The 25,187-nt window shown below is 37.3% G+C and overlaps 1 protein-coding gene and 1 long non-coding RNA gene across 2 annotated transcripts in view; one reads left to right on the plus strand and one right to left on the minus strand.

Annotated features, from left to right (window-relative positions):
• LOC129031418 (uncharacterized) overlaps window positions 1-871 on the minus strand; it is a 60,283-nt gene extending 59,412 nt beyond the window's left edge. The window contains exons 1-2 of the long non-coding RNA XR_008501034.2: window positions 741-871; window positions 58-255 (exon numbers count right to left, since the gene is read on the minus strand). This is a non-coding gene — a long non-coding RNA (uncharacterized LOC129031418). The remainder of the gene's footprint in view (window positions 1-57; window positions 256-740) is intronic.
• On the plus strand, window positions 70-23,656 carry ZC3H15 (zinc finger CCCH-type containing 15). Its single transcript, XM_054477772.2, has 10 exons — window positions 70-713; window positions 9,476-9,577; window positions 14,428-14,539; window positions 15,533-15,685; window positions 16,764-16,855; window positions 18,289-18,471; window positions 19,703-19,849; window positions 19,992-20,093; window positions 20,968-21,091; window positions 22,841-23,656. Exons 1-10 carry the CDS (start codon window positions 639-641, stop codon window positions 23,029-23,031), a joined length of 1,281 nt encoding a protein of 426 aa, XP_054333747.1. The 5' UTR covers window positions 70-638; the 3' UTR covers window positions 23,032-23,656.
• The last annotated feature ends 1,531 nt before the right edge of the window (window positions 23,657-25,187 follow it).

The raw sequence follows: 25,187 nt of genomic DNA on the forward strand, positions 1-25,187 counted from the left end.
AACTTTTTCCATTTTTTTAATAATCCTTGGCAGGAATCTGAAGGACGCTGCACTCACGGGCCATTCAGCTCCGCCTCTCCAGGGAACAAGAAGGTAACTGAGTAACGTGGTCACGGAGCAACCCCGAGTCGCTGCGGCTGCTTAGTAGTCACTCAGGATGGGGATGGTACAGGAGACCATTAACTGGGCCGGCAGGAAAAGTTTCCAGGTGAGGCGACGATGGACAAGAGTCGCCCCATCGTAAGCGAAAGTGGACTGAGAGGAAGCACAAACGCATGGACTCAACCAGCTCGCCCAGATTCATCCTCAGGCCTTTTGCCATCTGGAAAGGGCCTATCGGATGCGCGACATCACGGGTGACGCGTAGTCATTTTCCCACGTCCCGTCCCTGCCCCCTCCTAGTCGGACGCAGTGGGCGCGCACGCGCAGCTCCGCTTCCGGGAGCCGCTCCTCGCTACCCACTATGCTCTGCGACATCGACCTGTCGCAAAGGCCGCGTTTGCGGGGCGAATGAGCGACTCGCTTTCCGTGCGGTGCGGCGAGTGAGGCCCCGTCCTCCTCCTCGTCTTGCCGCAGGGCCAGAACCCCTGACGGTATTCAGCGGCGCTTAAGTCTGGCCGGTGTCATCTGTCTCCGCAATGCCCCCCAAGAAACAGGCTCAGGCCGGGGGCAGCAAAAAGGCGGAGCAAAAAAAGAAGGAGAAGATTATCGAAGTGAGTACCCACCCCTCCCCCACTCACGCCGCGAGCCCTCCGGAAAGCCACTTCCCGGCTCCGGGCTTCCCTGGGAGCCGGCTCCCTTCCTCTGGCCACGTGTTCCTCCCTTAGGCCTCTGTGGCCCACTGCCCCTTCTCCAGCCCCTGATGACGCTAGCTGTCTCTCATTACTATAGTGACGCTGCTGGCGCCCCCGCACCTGGGCTTTGCTCTCCGCCCACACGCCCGTGTTCACCCACCCATGCACCCGGGTGCGAAATGACCCCTCGGGACTGGCACAGGGTTTATCCTTTGCTAGTCCTCTCAGAATTGAGGAGATTTTCCAGGGTTATGTGTGAAGAAATACGCTGAAAGGTCTCGGGCCAGCGTCTTTCTGGAAGACCGACTCATGACGAGTCTTTGTGTTCCTTATTTCTTTACCCGTCACCCAGGGGTGGTACTGTTAGTTCTTTCGAACCAACAAATTACGACCTGGTGGCTTTTTCGATCCACCTCTGAACTGTTTAAAGTCCCATAAAGAATGGAAGGACTTTCCATCACAACCCAGGGTCTTGAACGCAGAGCTTGATACTTACATTCTGAAGTGGATTAAATAGAATAACGCCTTAAAAGAGATTAGGTTTCAGTGTCACTAATTGTGTGAAGTCCCGTAACCCAGTTTGAGATATATATGTGTGTGTGTGTGTGTCTGTATACGTATATCTGTATACATCTATGTATGTATATATGTGTGTGTATATATATTCGTTTAACACATTGAGCCTGTAGCCCTTTAATGGCCACGGAACGCTGTTGACGTTCTTACATGTTGTGCACTTGTTTTCCAACAACTGAATTGAGTTTCCTTAAAAGATGAACCATATTTGACATTACATAAACATACCATACAGACCCCAACGAGGTATTTCTTCCCTCGATTTCTGCTATTAACCCTCCTAATTAAATAGGACCTCTTGTACTATGGATATAATTAGAAAAAGCCATGACCATTTTACCGCATAAGGTGTAAAGTCTGCTCATTGGATTTAAGAAAATGCTTAAGAATTTTGGTATCTTTGGCCAGGTTCCAACTTTGAAGCGGAACTGGTATTCTTATTGCTAATTTGTACAGTTTAAAACTGTCATGAAGTACTATAGCCAGACACTTAAAAACGAAATATTACCTTCACATCTGTGTTTTCTATTACCTTATTTGAGCAATCTGGATTCGTGGCACTTAGGTAAATTTCAGGGGTTGTTGATCTGATGGCATTCACTTTTATGAAAACCAAGGACATTTTAGGGATGTCGTTTTCCTTGAGATTGGACCGTGGTACGAAGTAAAACTCCCATTGAAATTAAATGTTATGTAATAATTTAGGCAATTTAAATTATACTTCATGCATTGTAGAGCTTTCTCTATATCTAATTGTTTTATTTTTAATGAGTAGGACTAGTATTCTTATTTTAAGGAATTATGTGTGAAAGTTGTTTATAGTATCCATCAACTTTTAAAATGATGCATATGTTATGATTCTAGTCATCTTGTGACAAAATTATTTTTTAGGTAAAGAGAAAGCAATTTTAGTTTCAATAATGAAGGTATCTCCAAAGAAAAATGCAAAATAAGACAACTGCACTTTTTAACTAAAAATATTAACAACAACAAAGTGGTGAAATTAAGCCTGATTCTGTGTTTTCCACATTTAATATATATGTTTTTTAATTTATTTTTTGTTGAGGTATAACTTATGTAAAATAAAATGTACAGGTTCTAGATGTATAGTTCTATGTGTTTTGAGGAATGTATTCACCCAGGTAGCTGCCACCCTAATTAAGACTTGAAACATTTCTATCACCCCACTAAATTTGTTTTGTGCCTCTTTCTATTCTTTCCACACGTGCAACCACTAATTTTTTTGACAGGATAGATTAGTTTTTACCACTCCAGGAATTCATATAAATTATACAGTAGGTAGCCTTTGTGTCCTTCTTTTTGCTTTCACACCACGCAGTGTTTTTGAGATCCACCCGTGTTGTGTATATTTCTAGTATGTTCCTTATTGCTGAAAAGTATTCTCTTGTATGGGAACCATTACAATATGTCACCTTTTGTGTTTAGTGCCTCTCTCTACTTGGAGGAGCCAAAAGACATTATAATTGACGCTTGAAAAACAAACTTAGGATTCCAAATTGAGTTAGAGGCAGTGTTTGTTAAAATCTCGGCAGCCAGAATGGATTATTTTGTGGCTAATGGAGTCATCTGTAGGGACCGTAACCTTGGGGCATACGCTGAGTTGGCATGAGAGTGTCCAATCATTTGTATACATTAGAGCTACAGGATAGGCATCATTAGGGGATCTGGGTGGTGTGTCTATATTTCTCTGGGAAAGACTGGTCTTGACTACACCCTCAGGTAATTGCAGTTGTTGAGCTTCTTGCTTTTGCTGAATATGCTTGCATTTTGCTTTCTTGTGTTTTGTGCTATCATTCTTTAACCTAACCTGCAGTACCGTTGGATGTATGTCTTTGAGGCCATTTCTTTCTGAAGACTGAGGTTTGGGTATGGGTTCTTAGTGAACAAGATGTTCAGATCTTCCATTTGTTTCTCAGTGATCATAGTTTGTTTCCTTTGAAATGTGTCCGCTTGCCTTTAAGAAGGTCCTCCTAGCCTGACGTCTTGTAATCTAGATGTTCTTTTATGTTCCACTCCACCGACCTGATGAGCTTTTTCAAAAAATACTGCAATAAAGTTTGTCAGACTCAGGTGCAACATTGATATTTGCTACTACTGGAGAGGCACAACAATATTTTGAATTGTAGTGTTAAGTTACAGCATTTGTGAAATTAGATTTATGAGACTATTCTGTTATTCGGCCTGGTTAGGAAATGATATAGTCTGCTTCATTATATAGGCAACTTTTTTTTTAAAGTTCCCTAAAAGCCTAGCACGTCTTAGTGACTATTCCGAGAAGATAATTGATCTCTGTGACTGTTATAATTTTGGAGGGGGAAATACTACTTTTTTATAGTCTATTTTGACATATAAAGACTGATACTTATTTCAGAATCTGGTTAACTTTGGGAGGTTTTATAGCTGTATGACCTGAAATTCTAAATTGCTTAAAATTAATAGTTAACTAAAACATGTATTTTTAAGCAGCACTTTTCAATAGACTTGAAAATAATGGTAGCCCTACCCACCTCTTTCCTCTTCTGTACCTGTTCTGCTGCCACCTCTATGGACCCTCACTGTGCAAAAATCAACATGCAGGTTTTGGGAACTCTAAGGAAGTAAAAGAGACATCAGATAGCACAATTTAATGAAAGGAGCAGTAGCTTTGGAGTCAGAGACCTGGGTTTGAGTCCCATGTTTCAAATTACTAGCTCTAGTTTTAGACAAGTTACAAAATCTAGCTGGAACGCAATTCTCATCTGCAAAATGCAGCTAGTTCCCGTGAGTTAAATGAGATAATACATGTAAAGTGCCTGCCATATGGTGTATATATTCATTAAATGGCAGCTATTGTTATTGCCTGTTTTGATAGTGTATTATAAATAAAAACTAGAGGACATCAGACTGATCTGTACAGTCTATACAGTGCTTAGTTCCTGCCCATTTTTTAATATTGCCTCCATTTTTTTATTTGCCTCTTCACATGCCCCAAAACTTTATGAATTCATTTGTATTAATACTTTCCAAAATGAATATGTCAAACAGGATTATGGTTCTGTTAGAAATTAGCACATTAGTCCGAAATGGCATATACCATTTGCTTTCTTACAACTAAAATTTAGTGACAAATGGAGTCAGTATTGAGCAATAGAAAGTTTGAATATGGAAAGAGGGAAATAATCTTGGGCTTAGGGCAAGCAAATAAAAGATAACCAGCTAAGAACTTGTATCAGCAAGGAAATAGTAATAGGGACCTATAGAGACAGGATCCAAGTGTTGTGAAGGATGGAGCAAGAGAAATTGGTTGCCAGTGTAGAACAGCTACCAGTAGCCAAAATCAAATGTTGAATACTTGAAGCTGGATTAACCAGTTGCATAATATATATTGCATGGATGGACAACAAAACTACATTAATGCATTTGGGAGAAAACTAATGAGGTAAAACCGTGACAGCCTCTGCCTACCCGAATGTCCCAAGAGGTAGACTCCATTATCTTGGAGCACTATTCAGTGTTGACCTGCCCTTCCGCTGCTTCCCTTTTTCCAAACATCTTATTTAAGGAGTGGAGGCTGGCCTGTAAAAGAAATGGGATTACTTACGGTTGGGAGGGGAGTTTTAAGTGAAGCCTGGAATTTACTGAGTGTTAAGGCTCTTGGAGCCTCAGGAAGTCATCCTTTTCTTTCTAGACTCCTCTCTATTCATGTCCCAAGTTGTCTTCTGAAACACACGTAAACACGCAGTTCCTTTACTATCATGTTAACTTTTGGGACCTTATTAATACAATGAGGACCATTATTCTCCTAGTTTTATTTTAACTGTGGTTTGGGGTTGACTGTAACCTCCTTTTTTTCTACCTTGTAATTCAGGTTAATCTTTAGATAGGGCTGTGTCCTAAACTCAGGAAGAAGCCTTTTTGAACTTCTCCAAATTGCAAATCATTCTATTTTCAAGAGGTGCTATTGGTATCTCAGATCTGCAGTGTGATATTTAGAAAGCTTATTGCGCACCAACCAGCCCAATAACTTAATGAGGTTTCTCTGAGAAGTAGTTTATTAAAAACTGTAGAAAGAACAAGGAATTTGCTTGGAGTCAAATATACCTAGGTTCAAATATCATCTGTCACTTAATAGTTAACATTTACTGGCCCAGACAGGGTTCTCAGTGTTTTGGGGAGAAGGAGAGAAGACAGACAAGCCAACTACAAGTGATAAATATACTAGCTCCTTTGATTCTCTCAGTGGGATATGTATTATTACCCTTTTTACGGTTTTGAAATCAGGCATAGATATTAAATAACTTGCCCAAGTTTACTAACCTGGCAAGTAACTGTGCCAGGGATTCTGACACAGGAAGTCTGCCTCTAGAGTCCTTGCTGTCCACCACTGTCTCTCTGAGGTAAATCTTTTAACTTTCACAACAACCCTAAGTGAGACTCACTTTACAAATAAGAAACTGTGGCAAAGAGGGTAATTTCCACAGCTCTGTTTGGGATTAAAATTTGGGCAGTTTGGCTCCAGAGTTTATGCTTCTAAATCTTTGCACTATACAGCCAGCCCCTTATTAATGACTTAACTTCAAATGAATTTATCATTTCTGAGTTTCTGTGTATCATAGAATTGTTGAGAAGATTCAATAAAGTATATATTCAGAGGTTATGTTTATGTTTAGTGAATGCTAGATAAATAAGTGTCCCCTTTCTCTGTGGAAAAATGTTAATTTCTGAGCTCTAACTTAGAGGTGAACACAACTCACTTATTATCTCTTTAAACTGGTTATTTATGTGCCAGAGCAGTGTAATGAAACCTGATTTTTTTTTTCTTCTGGGATCGGGAGTTTATACAGCTTTACCAGAAACTGCCATTGTGAGTGCTTTCTTTTCTTACTGGCCAGGTCCCCTTAGGGGACATTTTTCTTTCCTAAGTCTATCTGGCAGTATCTACTTCGCTATTTGGCCTTATTTATTCGTTGTTTCTTCTATATAGTTACAGATGGAGCATGGGTTGAACCGCAGTTTATTTTCTCTGGCAGAGCACCTGTAGATGCTGTTTAATCCTGATCACATTTTTTTCTAGAGCCTCCTCTCCCTCCCGTGAGAGCTCACTTTTTGTAAAGGAAAAGTATAGCGTTTTATACTTAGTTGCTGCACTGTGTTCATCTGTATATATCACATTATGTTGACCATCTTTCTTCAAATTGAATTGAGTGTTAAACTTTCTTTATAGAAACAAGGGAAGCCATCCATAAAAGGCTCAGTGCAGAAACATCCAGCTTGTTTGTGCTTCCTACCTTTTTTCATACACATAGGCTGTAGAAAATTCACGTAGAATTTTGTATAATACCATGTTGGGATGTTAAATCATGAAACAAGCATTTAAGTAGAGGAAAGCAAAGTTTTGGTATATGGATATAGATGTCATGTATAAAGAGATATTTCCCAATGAGAGACAACCATTTAGAAGCAAAACCCTCTGTACTTTTTTGTCTTAAGACTATTGAAAGATCTTTTACTGATTTTGAGGTTGCTGTAAACATTATGTCATGTTGGATGTTTTTAAATACTAATTGTTTCAGTACTATTGTTTTCTTTTTCTAGCTTGTCCACATGGTGGTATTTTGTATCTATTATTCTTTCTACTCATTATTACTTTTCCTTTCCCTTAGAAATAATAGCAAAATAAAGACTATAAAATGACCACTTGTTTCATACTAAATGCCACTCAGAGGGTCTCAGATTACTTTGAGAAGACCTTTTTGCCTCTTCTTCCTCTCTAAAACCACCCATAAACAAGAGAATGAGAAAGAAATACAAATTCTATTTTGAAATTAGAAGACATCTGTAATCTTGAACTTCAACATATGAAGATTGGTAGTGGATGGATGAGTTGGTAACTGACTTAGAGCAGAGCGGTTATGTCTGAGTGCCTGTCTAGGAGTGTGCCTGTAAGAAGCAAGTGCATTTCCTCTGCAAAATTATGGGGAAAAAAAACTCAACAATGGGAAGCACTAGGTAATACAGAAGGCAAGAGGCTGAAAACTAGAAGTTAAAAGTGTTAGGAGTAATTAATAATTCTTACCTACTACAACTCAGCCAGGTGACTGCCTCTGCAAGAAACAGGAAGGGTCTTCTTGGAGGTGGGAGGTGGCGGGGAACAGGCCTCTCTGCTTCTGGAACACTAAGCACAGAGGAGGTGGGATGTGAGCCTGAAAATGGAGGCTAGTAAGTCTGTACAGTAAACTGAGACCCCTTCTACCTGCTCTTTTCTTCTGTTTACAGTTAGACTTCCTGCCCTCCCAGCTAGAGGATCTTTCTCCAGAGAACCAGAAAAGACCCAGAAAAAATATTTCAGATATTAGCATTTGGTTATTTCTTGTCAGGCTTGTCACACATTCACCTTAGAGAGAAGCTCACTAGTCAAGCCTGCTATATGAGTTTCTTAGGGCTGCTGTAACATGACTACAAACTGGGTCACTTAAAACAACAGAAATTTATTCTCTCAGAGATCTGGAGGCTAAAAGTCTGAAATTAGTGTCAGCAGGGCCATGCTCCCTCCCTCTGAAGACTGTAAGGAAGAATTCTTCCTTGCCTTTTCCTGGTTTCTGGTGGCATCTGTCAATCTTTGGCATTCTTTGGCTTATATAACAGTGTTACTCCAGTCTCTCTGCCTCTGTCTTCACATTTCCTTCACTTTGTGTCTGTGTGGTCCTTATTAAGGCACCAGTTATTGGATCTAGGGCCTACCTTAATCTAGTATGATGTCATCTTAACTCATTACATCTGTGAAGACCTATGTCCAAATAAAGTCAAATTTAAGGTCAGGTGGACTTGAATTTTGGGGGCATTCCAAAATTCAGTCCACTACAGACCACTGCTCCCCTCCACACACACACTTGCTCATACTTGTGCAATGGCTTCTATGTTTTTGTACTGCATACTTATTTTTTTTAATGTTTTTCTCCCCCCTGCCGCATACTGCATACTTACTAAATATGAGTAGATAGCCAAGGATCACCTTTAGTGCTTAGCACATGATGAGCATACCATAAGTGATAGCTGCTGTTATATTGAATATTACCAAGTTACTGTATTAATAGTCCAGATTTAAAGAAAATGTTGCTTTTAGTTTACATACTTTTAGTATTTCTATCTTAGCAATAACTAGGAATGTATACATTGCAGTAGTTTGATTTATTAAATTTAATTGTTTTTGAGAGGATAACATTTATTAACTAAAAAACCAGTCCAGAACTGAATGTATCTTCCTCTTCTTATGTAGTAGTCCCAAAAATGTGTTCAGTATTGTGTAACCTCTCTAGATACTCTGAGTAAAAATGGATTCTGCTACAAAGGAAGATTTGGAGGTGCTGCATATTATATTCCCTCTGATAAGGGCTGTAAGATACCTTGTGCTTAAGAATTAAGAATCCTTTTAATCAAGCATTTTCCTAAATGTATTTAACTATATGACTTCTTATCCCAGTATAAGAACTTTGCACATCCCATAGAACTGATATCCAAAACATGCTTTAGAAAAAGCTTCATAGAAGCTGAAAACCATCATTCTCAGCAAACTATCACAAGGACAAAAAACCAAACACCGCATGTTCTCATTCATAGATGGGAATCGAACAATGAGAACACTTGGACACAGGAAGGGGAACATCACACACCGGGGCCTGTTGGGGGGGGGCGGGGGCGGAGGGGCAGGGATAGCATTAGGAGATATACCTAATGTAAATGACAAGTTAATAGGTGCAGCACACCAACATGGCACATGTATACATATGTAACAAACCTGCACGTTGTGCACATGTACCCTAGAACTTAAAGTATAATAAAAAATATATATAAAAAAATAAAATTTTAAAAAGCTTCATGGAATAACAGGTTTAATGATGATAATGGTGAGTACGTATTGAATTGTAAAGAATCTGGGTGATGATTTAAGGTCATATATTGCCTTGACTTGATGTTTAGTGTTTTGCATGTTTTTATATTAGTAAAGAATAATTATCAATAAATAAAAGAATGATTTTTAGATATCATTGGAGGATATATATGGTAACATAAATTGCTAAGATATTTCTGTGCTCTTTCTCATGTAGGACAAAACTTTTGGTTTGAAGAATAAGAAAGGAGCAAAGCAACAGAAGTTTATCAAGGCTGTCACACATCAAGTTAAATTTGGTCAACAAAATCCACGTCAGGTAAGTAATTTAAATTTCCATATCTTTTATAAATGTAATATTAATATAGCCTCTGTTTCAGATAAAATGTCTGGTATTATTATATAATTGTATTTCAAAACAGAATCCTACTTGAAATGTTTTTGCACCTTGGCCTTCCTTACCAGCAGTATCTCTTGGATATTGTCCAAGCCATTTTGATATAGCTCTCATTTATTCTAATAATGATTGCATGCTGTTCTACAGTACAGGTGTGTTATATTCATCCATTTCACTGTTCATAAGTGATCACTTTTGTTTCCAGCTTTCTGACACTAAGACCACCTCTAGAAGAAATACAGGAGTTCTTACATGTGTTTGTGCTTTTATTTCTGTGGCATAAATTAGCAGGTAACAGACTCCAGATCAAGGGAAATGGATTTCTACTTTTAACATTATAAATTTGCCAGATCACTTTCCGTAGAGGCTGTAGTACTTCACATTTTCATTTGTAGTACATGAGCAATAGATACTAAGGTTCTTTTTAATGTGTTCCAATCTGATAAGTATAAAGTGATATCTTATTGTTACATTGTTTCCCTTGCTACTAGAGAGTATCTTTTGTATACTTGTTAGCTGTTTGGGTTTGCACTTCTGTGACTTCCCTATTGAAATTATTTGCTTTATTGGTTGTCTTTTTCTTGTCAATTTATGAGATACCTTTTGTCTGCATTGTAGATAATTGGTGATATTTCAGTTATGTTTTGCCATGCACCAATTTTTAACTTATATGTATATATAGAGTTTAATATTGCTAGATACATTGCTAGCTTTTTAAAAATATGGTTAAAAGGTCTCCCCTGCCACTGGATTCTGCATATTTTTCCTAGATCATTTCTAATTATTTTATTTTTATAGTCTATGTCATATGAATTTATTTTATATATCTTAAAGTTCTCACTCTGTTGCCCAGGCAGGAATACAATGGTGTGATCTTGGCTCACTGCGGCCTCTGCCTCCTGGGTTCAAGCCATCCACCCGCCTCATCCTCCTAAGTAGCTGGGACTACAGGCGCATGACACCATACCTAGCTAATTTTTGTATTTTTTGTAGAGACAGGATTTGGCCGTGTCACCCAGGCTGGCCTCACACTCCGCCTGCCTTGGCCTCCCAAAGTGCTGGGATTACAGACGTGAGCCACCATGCCCGGACTAAGTTTGTTTTCTTTTAAATGAATAGCTGCTCATACCAGCATCATTTATCCCACTGAAATACCACTATTGACCTACAGTCATAGTCATACATTGTTTAGTGATGTGGATACAATCTGAGAAATGTGTCGTTAGGCGATTTAGTCCTTGTGCGAATATCATAGAGTGTACTTACACAAACCTAGATATTACAGCCTACTACACACCTAGGCTATATGGTATAGCCTGTTGCTCCAAGGCTTCTAATTTATACAACATGTTACTGTACTGAATACTGTAGGCAGTTATAACACATTAGTAATGATTTGTGTATCTGAACATAGAAAAGATAGAGTAAAAATATGGTATTATAACCTTACAGGATTACTGTCATATGTGGTCCATCATTGACCTAAATGTCATTAATTCTGTGCTTGACTGTACATTAAAGTCTGAAGGCAAGTCTTTTCCCCAAAATGGTATACATTTTCTATTTACCCGGTTGTTCTTAGGCATTTATTCTCTCATACGAAGTTTAAAATGAGTTTATCCATTGGCAACTCATTTGAAAAAATGTAGCCCCTTTTTTTTTCAGGTTCTTTAGACCTCTCACTTCTAAAGATTTCATAGACATGGATCTTTATTTTTAAAGTACATCTTTTCCACTATTTCTATCTCCTTTTCATTAACTTCTGGAAACACATTTTTGTAATGTAGGAGAGAATTTCTCATGTGTTTACAGATTTTTTAAAAATCTGCTAATACGTATTTGTGAGATAAGTAAATTTCTCTTGCTCATGCTGTCTGCTCGTCAGTGACCCAACACTTTCCTTTCACATCCATTTTCCCAGCTTGATTCTAGAATCTAAAACTATTGCTCTTCCAAACTGCTAACTTAATAGCCTGGTTTAATAAAAATTAATGTTTAGAGCTCACACCTGTAATCCCAGCACTTTGGGAGGCCGAGGCGGGCAGATCAGCTGAGACCTTGCAGTGAGATAGACTTGGGTGTGAATCTTCCTATCTTTTTTGTTACATGATCCTTAAATAGCAACCCTGGTCTTTATCTGTATTGTGGAAGTGCAGTTATTCTTTGTTGGATTCTTCTGGTGGTTAAATAAGAAAATAATGTAAATTTTCTGGTGAATATAGATATCAATATGTAAGAAGAACTCACTTTCTTCACTTAGCCCGTTTTTCAATCCTGTTTCCTCTTCCCCAACTTTTTCTTCTAGTGGGAAGTGTTTTGAGTGGTAATATCAGAATTCATAAACCTGGGAAAGTTATGAAATGTGTGTGCTGGTAGTTAGCTTTGATAGTATATTTAACATTATATTTTTGATACTTGCGTGGATAACTGGACTTTTATCTGTGAGCATGGGGTACCTACCCATCATATATAACATCGGAAATGAGCAGTAGTGCTGCTCTTAGAGCTGGACAGGAGGTATCCTGGTCTAGGCCCTGTGATACATGTGTCTTCTCCAAACTGCTGTCTCCCCTCAGGTGAGGAGTCACTGAAGCCAAGGAGATGTACCTACCCAGATTTTGCAACATCTCTTCCTACAACAGTCTGACCCTGGTTTATCTGCCTACAAAGGCCTCTCCACCATGCCCATCTCTGTCCATTGTGCTACTAATATGTCTGAGGTAGCCAAGAGAACAGTGTACACTAAGCGTTTGAACAGAGCCTGCATCCATACCCTTTCCTTCCTTCCTGCACCTTTACCTCCCCCTACACCCAAAGTGGAATGAAACGGGGTGGGAAGAGGAGAAAAAAGAGCCCGGGGCTAACTCTTTTGTTACTGCCATGCTTCAGTGTGGAACTCCATGGAGTCTGAGCATTTTAAATTTGAACCTGTCCTTCCAGGTCATAAAGTATATTTGTCAAGTAGGGTTATAGACCATATTTTATTCATCATGAACTTGATTTCTAATTTTAAATATTTAGATAAATGGCTTGTAGACCTCCATTGTATTCTTGCTCAAACATTGCCCCACAAATGTTTGAGATGGGCCTGATGAGCAAAGGATACTTCTATTAAAAATTAAGTGACTTAAATTTTTTCTTTTGAAACATTTTTTCTGTTTAAACACATCCACCATATAGAGTCACATTCAGGATTTGGGATGTCTTTGACCTAATTATAGCATTTGGCCATTCCTTTCCTAAAATTTCCTCTTTCTTGAGCACATTTTGTCCTGGTTTTCTGCCTGCTTCTTTGATGTTTCTAGGTCTTTTTATTGGGCTTTTTAGGTTCTTTTGTCCCATTTTATATTGATTTTCTTCAAGGAAGTGTCCTTTACTCTTGCCACTTTTTTATGCTCTCCTTAAGTAACATATACCCAAAGTTTTAATTGTTATCTGTAAGCTGCTATTTCTAAAGTCTTTATCTCAAAGCAGACCCTCTCTGATTTCAGTGGAATCAATATGCATGTCCATCTGCCTTCAAAAGAGCTCCACCCAGATGCTCTGTAAGCATCTTGCACTCTGTATGTCTAAAACTAAGCTCATCTTCACCTCTTACCCTGAAACCTGTTCCTCCTGTATTCCTTGTCTTGTTTAACAGCACTAACCATATACATGATAATCCTAGATTCCTCCCCCTTTATACTTCATGTTCAGTCAGTCTTATCAGCTCTTGTCTCCTTTTCGCCATCCTCACCAGTAATGCTCATTTTAAGCTTTTGTATTTTATTGTGTACAGCAGTTGCAACAGCCTCTTGCCTTTATTCTTGGATTCCCAATCCATCCTCCACAAAACTTGCCCTCTTGATATTTTATAAAATGTGACCTGATCTTGTTATTGGGTTACTTTAAACAGTTGAGTTGAACTCTGTTCAATCTACTGATACAATCTAAGCATCTTAGTGATGTTTCTCATACTTTGTTCCTCTAGTGCCTGTAACTTTGCTTTGGCTGGCTCTTTCTGTATTTCTTTTCTTGCCCATCAAGAAAAACTCATCCATAAGGTTATTGGCTCAATTTAATTTTATCAGGTATATGGGCATTCTTTGTTCCCAGAGCACTATATACTATGTTACAGTTGTTGACATGTCTGTCATCCTGCTAGATTCTGAGCTTCTTTAAATAAGCATCTTTGTCTTTTCATTGTATTCTCTGTCATCTAACATAGGACCTGACATATAAATGTTTGGATGAATCCTCTAATCATATTAGGTATGTAAATCGTGTGCCTGGAACTATGTTATATGTCATGTTTTGTTTTGAATTGTTTTGTTTAATATCCTACATTGACCTAACCCAGTGTTTTTCCATGAGGGCACTATATAGGTTTTTGGGGTGGTATAATTCATTATCATGTGGGACTGTACATTTCAGGATGTTTGCTTCTCTCATCTTCAAAATGAACCTGTACATTTCTGGGGAGTGGGTTGTTTTCACAGAAGAATATTGCAGGTGAAAACTATTTGCTAAAAATGCTGGGCATGTAGTAAATGCTTAATAAAATGCTTCTTGCTATAAGCTTTTGCTTTTAACTAGGCATGGTACCATCATTACAATTTTGTTTAATAGTTTAACCACAACATTTGAATAGACTCTGTAGGGCCATTGTAACACTGATGTTAAAAGGTAAGGACTATAAATATGCAAGTGTCTTGTTATGGTGATGCTAACTTTGTAGTAAAAACAATTTTGTAAACAATCAAATTTACATTTTAAACCTGGGAATATTATAGGTAGCACAGAGTGAAGCTGAAAAGAAATTGAAGAAGGATGACAAGAAAAAAGAATTGCAGGAGCTAAATGAGCTGTTCAAACCTGTAGTTGCTGCTCAAAAAATAAGTAAAGGTAAACTTAAAATTTCAGAAGTGTGATTTTTTATCAAATGTAGTTTATGCTAAAAACTATTTATTTTGATGTTTATTTTCTTTAGATAATAAGACAGTTGTATCTGCAATGAAAATGTTATGTTACTCCCTTCATCAAAATTACCTATGTCAGTGGGTTGCTTATGGTTCCTCTGTATATGTTCACATCTGTGTCATTGTACAGCTAATACAGCTAAACTGCAGCCATGCACCCCACACTTAAGGCAAAATTAGTAATTTAACAGACTGCTAATTGATTTATAACATTCAGTCTTTGGTAGTAGGTAAGCAAAACCATAGTTGAATAAACTGTACGTCCCAAGTTTTTGGCACTGTTCTGTCATGTATGTTCATTTCTTTTTTGCCTCTTTTTTTTTTTTTTTTTTTTTTTTTTGAGATGGAGTGTTGCTCTGTCACCAGGCTGGAGTGCCGTGGCACCATCTCAGCTTACTGCAACCTCCGACTGTCTGGTTCAAGCCATTGTCCTGCCTCAGCCTCCCGAGTCACTGGGATTACAGGCATGCACTACCACGCCCAGCTAGTTTTTGTATTTTAGTGGAGACGGGGTTTCATCCTGTTGGCCAGGATGGTCTCGATCTCTTGACCTCGTTATCTGTCTGCCTCGGCCTCCCAGACTGCTGGAATTACAGGCGTGAGCCACCATGCCTGGCCTCCTTTTTGCCTCTTGCCCTGTTGACATGACCTAGACAAAGCCTGTGAAATAGCCTATGTTCTTGTTTGGTTTCACACTCTCTGCCACCTTTCATAGTCAGAATAAAAGAAACAAAAGTAGACACAAAATGCTACAAAAAGAACTTTAAAGAAATGTCTTGCTAATCACCCATAAGTGCCGTTTTCCTCTCACATCAGTGAATGGAAAATAAGTTAACCAAAATTAATCATATTTCAGGTAGAATCTATACTTTACAGCCTGGCAGATTATAATACAAATACCATATGCCATTTGACATAGGTGCAGATCCCAAGTCTGTGGTATGTGCATTCTTCAAGCAAGGACAGTGTACTAAAGGCGATAAGTGTAAGTTCTCCCATGACTTGACTCTGGAGAGAAAATGTGAAAAGCGAAGTGTTTACATTGATGCAAGAGATGAAGAACTTGAAAAAGGTAATTTTTTTAAAAACATTCTCTTAAAAATAAATGTTTAATACTTTCGGTTTGCTACTAAGATATTTATTAAATTGAAGAACATTTCAATCTTAATAGACTGTTTATAAAGAATAATTAATTGGGTTTATTATTTTTTATAAAATCTGAAAATTACCATAATATGCCCTTTAAGTAAATGAAGATACTTTAAAAAACAGTGATTTATTTTGGATTTGTCTGTCACCCTTTCCTTCAGTACTACCTGCTCATTTGTCCAAAGTACTTAGGAAGCTTTGGTGAATAATTTTCTTTTTTTTTTGAGACGGAGTCTTGGCTCTGTCGCCCAGACTGGAGTGCAGTGGCACCATCTCACCATCTCAGCTCACTGTAGCCTCCATCTCCCAGGTTCAAGCAATTCTCCTGCCTCAGCCTCCCGAGTAGCTGGGTCTACAGGGCCGCGCTGCCACGCCCAGCTCATTTTTGTATTTTTAGTAGAGATGGGGTTTCACCATGTTGGCCAGGATGGTCTTGATCTCCTGACTTCGTGATCTGCCCACCCTGGCCTCTCAAAGTGCTGGGATTACAGGCGTGAGCCACTGCTCCGGCCTTGGTGAATAATCTTAAAACTATTTATTTCTGCCTTTAATGTTTTAAGAAAACTGTGAGGCCAGGAGCAATGGCTCATGCCTATAATCCCAGCACTTTGGGAAGCCAAGGCAGGAAGAATCACTTGAGCCCAAGAGTTCAAGACTGGCATAGGCAACATAATGAGACCCCCATCTCTACAAAAAAAACAGAAAAATTAGCCAGGCATTGTGTTGCATACCCGTAGACCCAGCTACTTGGGAGGCTGAGGCAGGAGGAATTGATCGAGCTCAGTCAATCAAGGCTGATTGAGGGAGGTTAAGGCTTCAGTAGACCGTGATCATGCCATCACACTCCATCCTGAGCAACAGTGAGACCCTGTCTTAACAAAAAGAAAAAGAAAAATGTGTTAAGCCATGAGTCTTATAACACAGCATTAGTGTCTAAGGAGATATGTGTTGTGGGAATAGTAGATAAAATTACAGTATTTAATCTTCATTTCTTTATTTAGATACTATGGATAATTGGGATGAGAAAAAGCTGGAAGAAGTAGTGAACAAGAAGCACGGTGAGGCGGAAAAGAAAAAACCAAAAACTCAAATAGTATGTCCTTTTCTTGAATTGAGTTGCTGTGATATTTATCATTAGGGAGAATTATGTGGCAAGGTATTTGCTGCTATTTTCTATTAGATTATTCTGTAAGTTACTGGAAAATTTGATTTCATCAAGATAAGGTACATGAAGCTTTATTTTTGGAATTTACAAGTTAGATTTTATAGATTCTTGTTCAGAAATAGCTGAACAAGAATAAAACTATGTTACTGAAGTCCTTTAAATGCCATTTTCTGAGGTGAACTTTCTCAAATATGGATAAACAAAATTATATATCCAGATAAAAATCCCTATTTTTTTGCATAGAGTGGAAGGAGGCCTGTTAAACTAATAATAATGTATTTAGTTTTAATAGGGATAGATTTTTAAATTTTAAGGTTTAAAATATTTCTACATATGAATTCCAAAATGAATTTTTGGTTAGGTAGTGGCTCTAATTCCAGGAAATGTACCTTTAAAAATTGGTTCTTGACGTCTCAAACTTTGCATTTATGTCTATATTTATAGTGCAGTTACAGTGAAAAGTCTTGCTGTGCTAGAATAATTCTAAATACTACATTCATACACATCTGCTATGTTTGTTTTTGGGGGCGGATACTGTTTGTTTTCTCTTACTTGCAAAGCTTAATACTTGAGGCTTAAATACGATTGTATCTTCTATCCAAGTTGTGAAGGGTCACTCTCTTTTGTATTCCTTTTGTACCTTGCTCCTGTATACTGCTTGTGATTCGTTTTTATTTAGGAAAGATCAAACCAAAGAAAATCATTTATTATATTTATTTTTGAGACGGAGTTTTGCTCTTGTTGCCCAAGCTGGAGTGCAATGGCGCAATCTTAGCTCACTGCAACCTCTGCTTCCCAGGTTCAAGAGATTCTCCTGCGTCAGCCTCCCAAGTAGCTGGGATTACAGGCATGTGCCACCACGGCCAGCTAATGTTTTGTATTTTTAGTAGAAGTGGAGTTTCACCATGTTAGCCAGGCTGGTTTTGAATTCCTGACCTCAGCAGGTGATCCGCCCGCCTCGGCCTCCCAAAGCGCTGGGATTATAGGTGTAAGCCTCAACGCCTGGCCTGATTTTATTTTTTATAGCTAACTGTATATTCTGATTTGGGGGCGTATATTTACAAAGGGTAACTGAAACAAGTAAGTCATTTTTGTATGATTTAGAATTTAGAACAAATGAAAACTTTGTATAGATTCGCCTTTAAGGGAATTTGCCATTGTTGTAAATATTTTAAGATAAACTTCTGTTGCATTTCTGCACAGAATAGAGGCTAGACAGAGCACCCTTATGTGCAGAAATGAATAGAATGTACTTGTGTAATAGAACGTACTTGTGTGTATACTTGTTCCGTATACTTAGGCATTTACCTTGGAAATGGCCTACACTGAGCCACCGCTTGTGAATAATATTGTCTCTATAGGTGTGCAAGCATTTCCTTGAAGCTATTGAAAACAACAAGTATGGCTGGTTTTGGGTATGCCCTGGAGGGGGTGATATTTGCATGTATCGTCATGCACTTCCTCCTGGATTTGTGTTGAAAAAAGATAAAAAGAAGGAAGAGAAAGAAGATGAAATTTCATTAGAAGATCTAATTGAGAGAGAGGTAACTGGTATCCTTTTCCTACCATAAAAACTGAAAGCAGTATTTATTGTGAAATTCTAATACTTACCACTTGGGGGCAATAGCCTTTTATGAAAGGAAAAAAAAATATATTGTGATCTATTCCCAAAGTTGCCCTACTTTAATTATTCTTGTATGTGTAAAATGTTAACCTAGCCATAAACATTAGCCAATCATGACATTAATTTTAGGATTGTGAAACAGTCTTTTAAGTACTAGCTACTGGCTTATCAAATTGTTTCTGTAAGATTGAGTTACTAAAAATGCTTAGTTCTCAGATTGATTGAATTTTTGTAGTTTTAGATTTTTCGCCCTGATATCTTTTTTCACTAGTATATTAGTTATTAGCATACGTATGGAGGAAGACAACACTCTAGTTTTTAAATTATATGTTTTATCAGCTCTGGACTCAAAACACTCCCTCTGCTTATAGAAGGGAATGAGTCTGAAGAGAATATTCAGCCACTTGTCTTTGGCTCCGTACAAAACACAGTTTTATTCTATGAAAATTTTGAGATTATTAGAAACATTAGATTTAGGGTTGCGTATTAAAAACTATATCCATTTTGCCTTATTATTTAGTGTCTCACTCAGGATATAACATACTATAATAGAAAATGTAGACTTCAGAGTCAGGTATATTTGAGATGGTTTGTATACTGGTTCTGACACTTGTTAGCTATTCATCTTTGGTAAATTCTTCGTTACCCTTTGTTCACTTATTTTTGGGGATCAGTGCATTAGTGTGTGTAAAGCATTTAATACCTGGCAAGTGTTCAGCAAATTTTTTGTTCTATATATTTATTATTTGATTATTGGCCCTGAAGAGCAGGTGTTTGTTTGTTTGTTTAGTTTTATTTCTCATCTCCTCAGGAACACAAATGAAACTTGGATATTGTTATGGTGCTTTTTATAATATATTTATTATTTTCAGCAATTGATTCATGTTAAAACAATTTCTTATGACAAGTTACTCATCTTCAATGTTGAAAAGAAATCTAGCTCAGAATAATATATTTTTAGTGTTTGTATCTCTGGATACTCATTTTGCTCATTGCCATGTAAAGTAAAAAAATACATATATTAGCTTATTCAAATGTAATATCTTCAGGATAGTCATGGGCAAGGAATTAATCACATTAAGAGAAAACTGCTACTAAGCACTATTTGAGGTGACTTCTGTGGAAAAAAAATTAACTCTTTATCATTGCAGCGTTCTGCCCTAGGTCCAAATGTTACCAAAATCACTCTAGAATCTTTTCTTGCCTGGAAGAAAAGGAAAAGACAAGAAAAGATTGATAAACTTGAACAAGATATGGAAAGAAGGAAAGCTGACTTCAAAGCAGGGAAAGCACTAGTGGTATGTCTCAGACTCACCCAAACTGATTCTTTATTCTTCCATTTTCAACTTCTGTGTCATGCAAGATTTTGTCCCTATTTCATCAGTGACAAGGAATGTTTAGATTTTTGTCCTGAGTTGATATATTTGTGTGTCTGAATAGATCAGTGGTCGTGAAGTGTTTGAATTTCGTCCTGAACTGGTCAATGATGATGATGAGGAAGCAGATGATACCCGCTACACCCAGGGAACAGGTGGTGATGAGGTAAGAGGAAGCTTTGTGCCTTATCTCCTTATGTTAATTGGAAGAAACAATAGAAAATACTGCAACATGGTTAAGAGCCACCAACATCAGAGCCACAGTGCCTGGGTTCAAATCCTTACTCCAACCATGGGAAATTAATCTAGGCCTCCACCCTCATCTAATATGGACATAATGATTATCTCTACATCATAGAGAGTATGTGAGAATTAAATGAGTTCATGAATTAGTAGTTCTTTATACAGCTTAGGACAGTGCCTAGTATGTGGTTGAGTGCTATATGTATTACCTGTAAAAAGTATGTTTTGTCCTCCCTCTAAAAGAAAGAGTTATTTTTTGTTTAATATTTTATGCTTAAAGTTATGGGACAAGTGCACTAATTTAAAACTGCAATGTGGGGAGCATGAGACAATAGCACAGTCATTTGGTTGTTGACAGATTTCGTAATAACAGATAACTTACTGTTCATTTTTTGTGTACTTACAAAATTCTGGCCTCTGGGTTGAAAGAAAAAAATCATACTCTATATATAAAAATGTGATGGCAGAGGAAGAAGTTTCATATAACTCCTTGCTATTCTTTTTAAAAGAAGTTTAGAAAAAATAATTTTGACGATAGATCTTTTGTTTTTGTTTTTTATAGAGACAAGGTCTGGCTTTGTTGCTCAGGCTGGTCTCAAACTCCTAAGCCCAGGTGATCCTCCACCTCGACCTCCCAAAGTGTTGGGATTACAGGTGTGAGCCTCCACACCTGGCCAGTAATTGGTCTTTTGTTTTCACTTGGATCAGTGATAATTTTGGCTCATTAAGGTAAATGTCAGAAGTAAAAGAAAACTGTTCTTATTTGTAACAACTTTCTTTTCTATATGTTGTTAAAGGTTGATGATTCAGTGAGTGTAAATGACATAGATTTAAGCCTGTACATCCCAAGAGATGTAGATGAAACAGGTATTACTGTAGCCAGTCTTGAAAGATTCAGCACATATACTTCAGATAAAGATGGTAAGTATGCTAACTTTTGCCTAATTTTAAGAAGTAGGAAGTTATCTAAGGGGGGTTATACCAGGCTTGGCAAACTTAGATGTGTGCAGGTACCAGATTGGTAACATAAATGTGTGGTTTGACCATAAATAAAAGCAGTAATAAATAGTGAAAGGCTGTAGACATGAGCAGCTGGGTGTATATTAAAATCATTAATGGAAACTAGAAGGAGACAAAAATGAGCTTGGAGTTAAAGTCAATGAGTTCACTTTGGGACCTCACGAGTTTGAGATTTTTTGATTATCAAAAGTGCACTGTCTAGGATATTGTGTAGACATGAACACGCTGCAAAACATCAGTGTTTTGGGGTAGGTAAAAGAAGAAATGCTTAGGAAAGACATTGAGAAGGTCAGAGAAAAATTAAGAAACAAGTTTCCAAAGAAGCAAGTAGGATGAAAAAGAATATAAATAAGTTACTAGTTGTAATTGGTTATACGAATAGGGTGCCAGTTTCATTGAGACTGCAATGATAACAGTGAGAAGAAAAATGAATACAGTCCTCTCTCTCTTAATGTTTAGAGGGAAGACATGGTCATGGGAAGGGCTTTTTAGGATATGGAAAACCTAAATGTATCTGTAGCTCAGAGGAAGAGGATCTGGTAAGGAGGAAAAATTGATGATAAAAGATTAGTTGTAGAAGCAAGACATGAAAATATATAAAAATATAAAAAAAGATTAGTTATAGAAGCAAGACATGAAAATATATAAATCATGAGTTAGGTATGAGAATGGAGGGAAGGCTGTCTAGGATTGTTGGTATAATTTATGTCTAATTGTGCCTTGAGTTAGGTACTTGAAGAAAGGGGTAAAAGTTTGGCATGCTTGCTCTGGGAGAAAACGGCACAAGAAATGCCCATTAAGGCAAAAGCTGAGACAGAAAAGGCTGAACATTATTTTTACAATAAAAGCACGCAAGCTGTAACTTGAAAACCAGCTTGCCCTCCCAAGATCTGAGAGTGTTAGCAAACCACTATCTTGCCAGTATTCAGATTGACTTGCTCTTTGTAGAAGTAGGGGCTTTGGTGACAATAGGCACAACTGCAAATAATTCAGAGATTATAAAATTCCCAAGACTTTGTCATCAGAGATGTTTGAAATAACTAAAATCTAAATTAGGCTGTTAAAAAATGTCTGTGTAAATGTCAATGGCATTGAACAAGAAAAGGCAGCATTTTTTTTCTCTCATTTATAACCTATAAGGAAAAGTAGCTGTATAGCACTATGTTTTTTTAACAATTTGAATACATGAAGAAGATTTTCTGCTGTCACAATCACAGCATTACAACAGCATGATTTAAATACTATTTGCAAAACCAAAAGCCAAGTAGCTGCTTATATTACAAACATTTTTTTGGTTTCCATAACCATTTATTCAAATAAAATATTATATGGAAATTGACTATTTAAAATCTAATTGCTAGGTCATGTAGGGAACACAGAGGTGTAGAAGATTGATCCTGCCTTCAAATGTATAAACCATTAAGCAGTCAAATGTCTACAGTGAAAAACAGTATTTTATAGTAGGTGTAGATAATTGGCACAAATAAGCTCAGAAAAGAATGATCAGTTCTTGCTGGAGTAATTCTAGGGAAATGGCTTTCATGGAGAAAAGGAAAAGAGGTAGTGTGGTATCAGTCTATGTTGTCTGTTGCTAATGCAGAATGGTGTTTTCTGCTTCTACGCCTTACTGATTCCAGTTTTTATTTTTAGAAAACAAATTAAATGAAGCTTCTGGAGGTAGGGCTGAAAATGGTGAAAGAAGTGACTTGGAAGAGGACAACGAGAGGGAGGGACCGGAAAATGGAGCCATTGATGCTGTTCCTGTTGATGAAAATCTTTTCACTGGAGAGGATTTGGATGAACTAGAAGAAGAATTAAATACACTTGATTTAGAAGAATGACACCAAACACGTCGCTGAAAAAGTTAAGTCAGCTCAGCCTGAGTTGAAATTGACTACATTAATTTCTTTCCACCTAGAATCAACAGGATGTTTATTTCCTATGCTGATTCTGGAGGAGTTAACCTCCTGCAAAAAAGGAATATTGTCCCTTCGTCTTCTCTTCTGACTTTGGCTACATCTCATAGTAAGTTCAGAGTAGTTAATGATAAATTGAAAATATAATGGTCATTGCAGAAAATGATTGATTGTTGTAACTGTCCACCCAAGTAAGAAGTGTATCTGCCTTTCCATCTTTTGGTTTTCATTTGGGCATGTGCTATTACCAGAAACAACAAACTTACATTTAAAGTACCCTTCATTTGACACAGTTTTTAATGAGTGATTTAATTTCCTTTGTATTTGTATGTTTAGAAGACTGCCTAAAACATGAGCACTGTACTTCATAAAGGAAACTGCGTGTGCAGATTCAGTATTGTATATCTTTGGACAATTAGATGGACATTTAAAATGGAACTTCTCTTATCTGACAGGATCAGCTGCAATGCCCTGTGTTAAATTGTTTAAAAGTTTTCCCTTTTTTGCCAATAAAGTTGTAAATAAAGACCATCGTACATTAAAATCCAAATATGGGCCTTTTTTTTAAGTTTTTCTATGAAAAATTTAACATTTCTAGCTTGAGGATTTTAAATACCTGTTATAGTATCACATAAGGCATGTTTTCTTAATATTTACTACAGAAGCATCTAGAGTACTTGACAGTACTACAATGAGTTTAATAACACAAATACTAAGCTTCCAAAAAGAGACTATAGGAGATGTTATATAAAAGAGTAACTTCTGAATTGATACAACATCAACCAAATTAAATATCACCTGCAGTTGAATCAAGTAATGCTTAAGAATTGTTGTTGAGATCCATGGTGTTAAAATAGTACATACTAATGTAAGTATAAACAAATTCACCAGAAAACTTTGGGCTAAGGGTCTTTGGCACTAAGAGCCCCTGAAAAATTAGGATGATAATACCTTTAAAATGGACACAATTTGCTAATGACATATTTAGTACTAGCTACACCTTTTTTATTGTTACGTTGTGTATTTTCAAATAATATGCTGCTTTTGTTATTTGCAAATATAAATGGATTTTAAGGCAACTAAGATAACAGCACTAAAATGTCAGGTGAGCTGGACCCTAATCTCATTTCTGCCTCAGATAAATTATATGATTTTTAAATCTCTGAATCTTAGTTTCTTTATTTGCATATTAAGGTTAAGATTCAATCATCTGGCCGGGCATGGTGGCTCACACCTGTAATCCCAGCACTTTGGGAGGCCAAGGCAGGCGGATCACTTGAGGTCAGGAGTTCAAGACCAGCCTGGCCAACATGGCGAAACCCCATCTCTACTAAAAATACAAAAATTATCCGGGCATGGTGGTGCATGCCTGTAATCCCAGCTACTCAAGAGGCTGAGGCAAGGGAATCGCCTGAACCCAGGAGGCAGAGGTTGCAGTGAGCCAAGATCATGCCACTGCACTCCAGCCTGGGCGACAGAGCAAGACTCTATCTCAAAAAAAAAAAAAAAAGACTGAATGATCACTAACGTACTTCTAAGTTGTAAAGCCTAAGAAATTCATGATTGCAAATCTTGTCAAATGATAACATCAAAGTTGATAGAGAAATTGACTTCCTAGTTGTTTAGTACTAGTACTATATAACTGACAGTTTTTAAATATGGAACATCAGGAGCCAAGTTTATTTCCAGCTACAATGAAAGTGTACTTAAATACTTCATATATATACTTTATATATTTAAAAAAAAGCTTGAGTTTTAAAGTTTATGTTCATGAAAGATTTGTTCCATTTTTTTGTGAAAGTTTAAATGGTACTTACTGCATTATTTAATAATGAAACATTTTCAGAATAGTCTAAAGAGCTTAAACCTTTTTTCTATTTTGAAGTCATCTAAAACATTTTCTAAGAATTTATCTTATGTATAAAAGTTAGAATCCGTTTACTTTAGACCAAGCTTTTCCAACCTGAGGCCCGTGTGCCACATACCGCCCAGAATGGCTTTGAATGTGGCCCAACACAAATTTGTAAACTTAATTAAAACATGAGATTTTTTTTTTGGCAATTTTTTTTTTAATCTCAGCT

Source organism: Pongo pygmaeus, chromosome 11, assembly GCF_028885625.2.
Source record: "Pongo pygmaeus isolate AG05252 chromosome 11, NHGRI_mPonPyg2-v2.0_pri, whole genome shotgun sequence".
Lineage (NCBI taxonomy): Eukaryota > Metazoa > Chordata > Mammalia > Primates > Hominidae > Pongo > Pongo pygmaeus.